The 1974-nt window shown below is 35.8% G+C and overlaps 1 protein-coding gene across 2 annotated transcripts; it reads right to left on the bottom strand.

Moving 5' to 3' along the window:
* Positions 1 to 304: 304 nt before the first annotated feature.
* LOC143618451 (small ribosomal subunit protein uS10y-like) lies at positions 305 to 1513 on the bottom strand. 2 transcript variants are annotated; one of them, XM_077090666.1, is made up of 4 exons: positions 1428 to 1513; positions 825 to 944; positions 558 to 671; positions 305 to 457 (listed from the first exon to the last, which is right to left on the bottom strand). In XM_077090666.1, exons 2-4 carry the CDS (start codon positions 934 to 936, stop codon positions 315 to 317), a joined length of 369 nt encoding a protein of 122 aa, XP_076946781.1. In that variant the 5' UTR covers positions 937 to 944; positions 1428 to 1513; the 3' UTR covers positions 305 to 314. The 2 variants fall into 2 exon arrangements, with proteins under 2 accessions (XP_076946781.1, XP_076946782.1); XM_077090667.1 differs by having other exon boundaries at positions 1443 to 1465.
* Positions 1514 to 1974: the final 461 nt, after the last annotated feature.

Genomic DNA, 1974 nt, shown 5'->3' with positions numbered 1-1974 from the left:
TCGTTAACTAGGAATCGAAAGGTAAAACGATTGTAGGTTCAGCATCTGAGACGATTTTAGACTGATGTGATTGAGAAGAATTTAGACCTTGTGCTAATCATCAGCTAAGATACAAAATACAAATTCTATCAATTTACTATTTTTAATCCACCAATATCATTGTTAATATAGTTTGGCATTTAGTTGGCTTTGACCATATTGTAACACCTTTTGACTGGATTGTCCTTTAATCATTCTTGCCGATTTTAAAAGACTCTGAATTTATATCAAATACTTTAACTAAAACAAAGACAGGTTGAACTAAAACAGCACATCTAAGGATCGGCAATGGTGACTTCAACCTCAACACCAGGTTCAATGGTGATGGAGGTGATTTGCTTCACAACATCTGGTGAGCTGAAAAGGTCAATAACCCGTTTGTGCACACGAAGCTCAAATCTGTCCCATGTGTTTGTTCCTATAAACACGAAAATAAATAATGCAACACACATTAGATATTTAAAGCATAGAAAGTACAATATGGTTGTCATCTACAAGAACGAATTAAAGCTGAGTACCTTCACCACAAGGAGACTTCCTCGTTGTGATGTGAAGAACCTTTGTTGGCATTCTAACGGGGCCTTTGACTCTTAGTTTCTTGTCTTTCGCACCACGAATCAAATCCGAACAAACTGTCATTTAGACCATATAAAGCAAATGATTAGAATACTGAAACCGATACTGACATTAAAAAGCAAACCTACATTGTATAATATCTAGGACTCGTCATCCTGCTATCCATTCAGATAACAGTGATTAACATTGTAACATAAATAAGCAATTACCCTTTTCTAGGTTCTTAACACTCTTGGATGAGAGAGTGATTCTAATCTTGTGAATCTGTTCTTGGGACTCTTCCAGCCCAGGCTTTGTCGGCTTCATTGCAGCATACGCCATTTTCACTTCTGCATAATAAAATTGTAAGCAATAATACTTGTTTAGATGCTTAATAATTATTGACACATTCATGAAGTTAAAACTCAAAATATCATCTTTTATAGTACAAACCAGCAGCAAATGCACTACAACTGATTCTATGTACAGTGTGGGCATTAGCATTATAAATTTTTAACAGTGGGACATGAAGCTCAAAAATTCAAATAATTTCCTGTGACACAATGCTGCTGGTTTAATCACATAATTATCAGTACAGAGGGTAAATAATTAGCATAAAAAAGCAACAATTGAGCTCTCATACGTACAGATCACATTAAATCACAAAATGACTGACTATACCTACGTCTAGTAGGTTAAAAGTTTATCCACGTCAATAATCATTTTACACAAAGTCAAAAACAATTTGCGGATCTGAAAACTGGTAAACTACAGAATGAACAAATTGACAGGATCATAATTAACATTTAATTAATATAAAACTATGTACGAACCTGCAAATTACTCACTCCGGCAAGATACAGCTGCTTGATCTTCTAACTCTCGATGATGAAACCCTAGTTCAGGTTATAGCCATCTGTGAGAAGATGAAACCGGCCCTAATTAAGATCGAATGCCAGGCCCATACATGACTGGGCCTAGTTTTATTCGTTTTAACGACCACGACCACGACCAGGTTTCGTTTCTCAAGAAAATATACCAAGACCCGTCTGAACCGTTCCCACCTCCCCTTGGACCTGGTCAGCCCAAAACCTGACAAAAACCCTATAAATCCGGTCAAAAACCTAACTATACCCAAAACCAGTTATTACCTGACCCGATTCTTGACTTTTGTTGACCATTGTTGGAAAAATTTATTAGTGAAAATGCGTTTTTCACTAACTTTGGACATGAATAATATATTTATATATATGTGTTGTATAAATATTGATTTGAGTGTCCAAAACGGAGCGTAGATGAATGAATATCAATGCTCGAAGTTGTATGGTTGGAATAACCAAAGAAGAGAAAATTGGATTTATCTTTGACATCTTGTTCCAC

Source organism: Bidens hawaiensis, unplaced genomic scaffold (assembly GCF_021521415.1).
Source record: "Bidens hawaiensis isolate Kalapana, Puna unplaced genomic scaffold, B.hawaiensis_p1.1 tig00076596_1, whole genome shotgun sequence".
In the NCBI taxonomy this organism is placed as follows: domain Eukaryota; kingdom Viridiplantae; phylum Streptophyta; class Magnoliopsida; order Asterales; family Asteraceae; genus Bidens; species Bidens hawaiensis.
The sequence above is the reverse complement of the archived record's forward strand: the minus strand, read 5'-3'. Positions and strand labels throughout refer to the sequence as shown.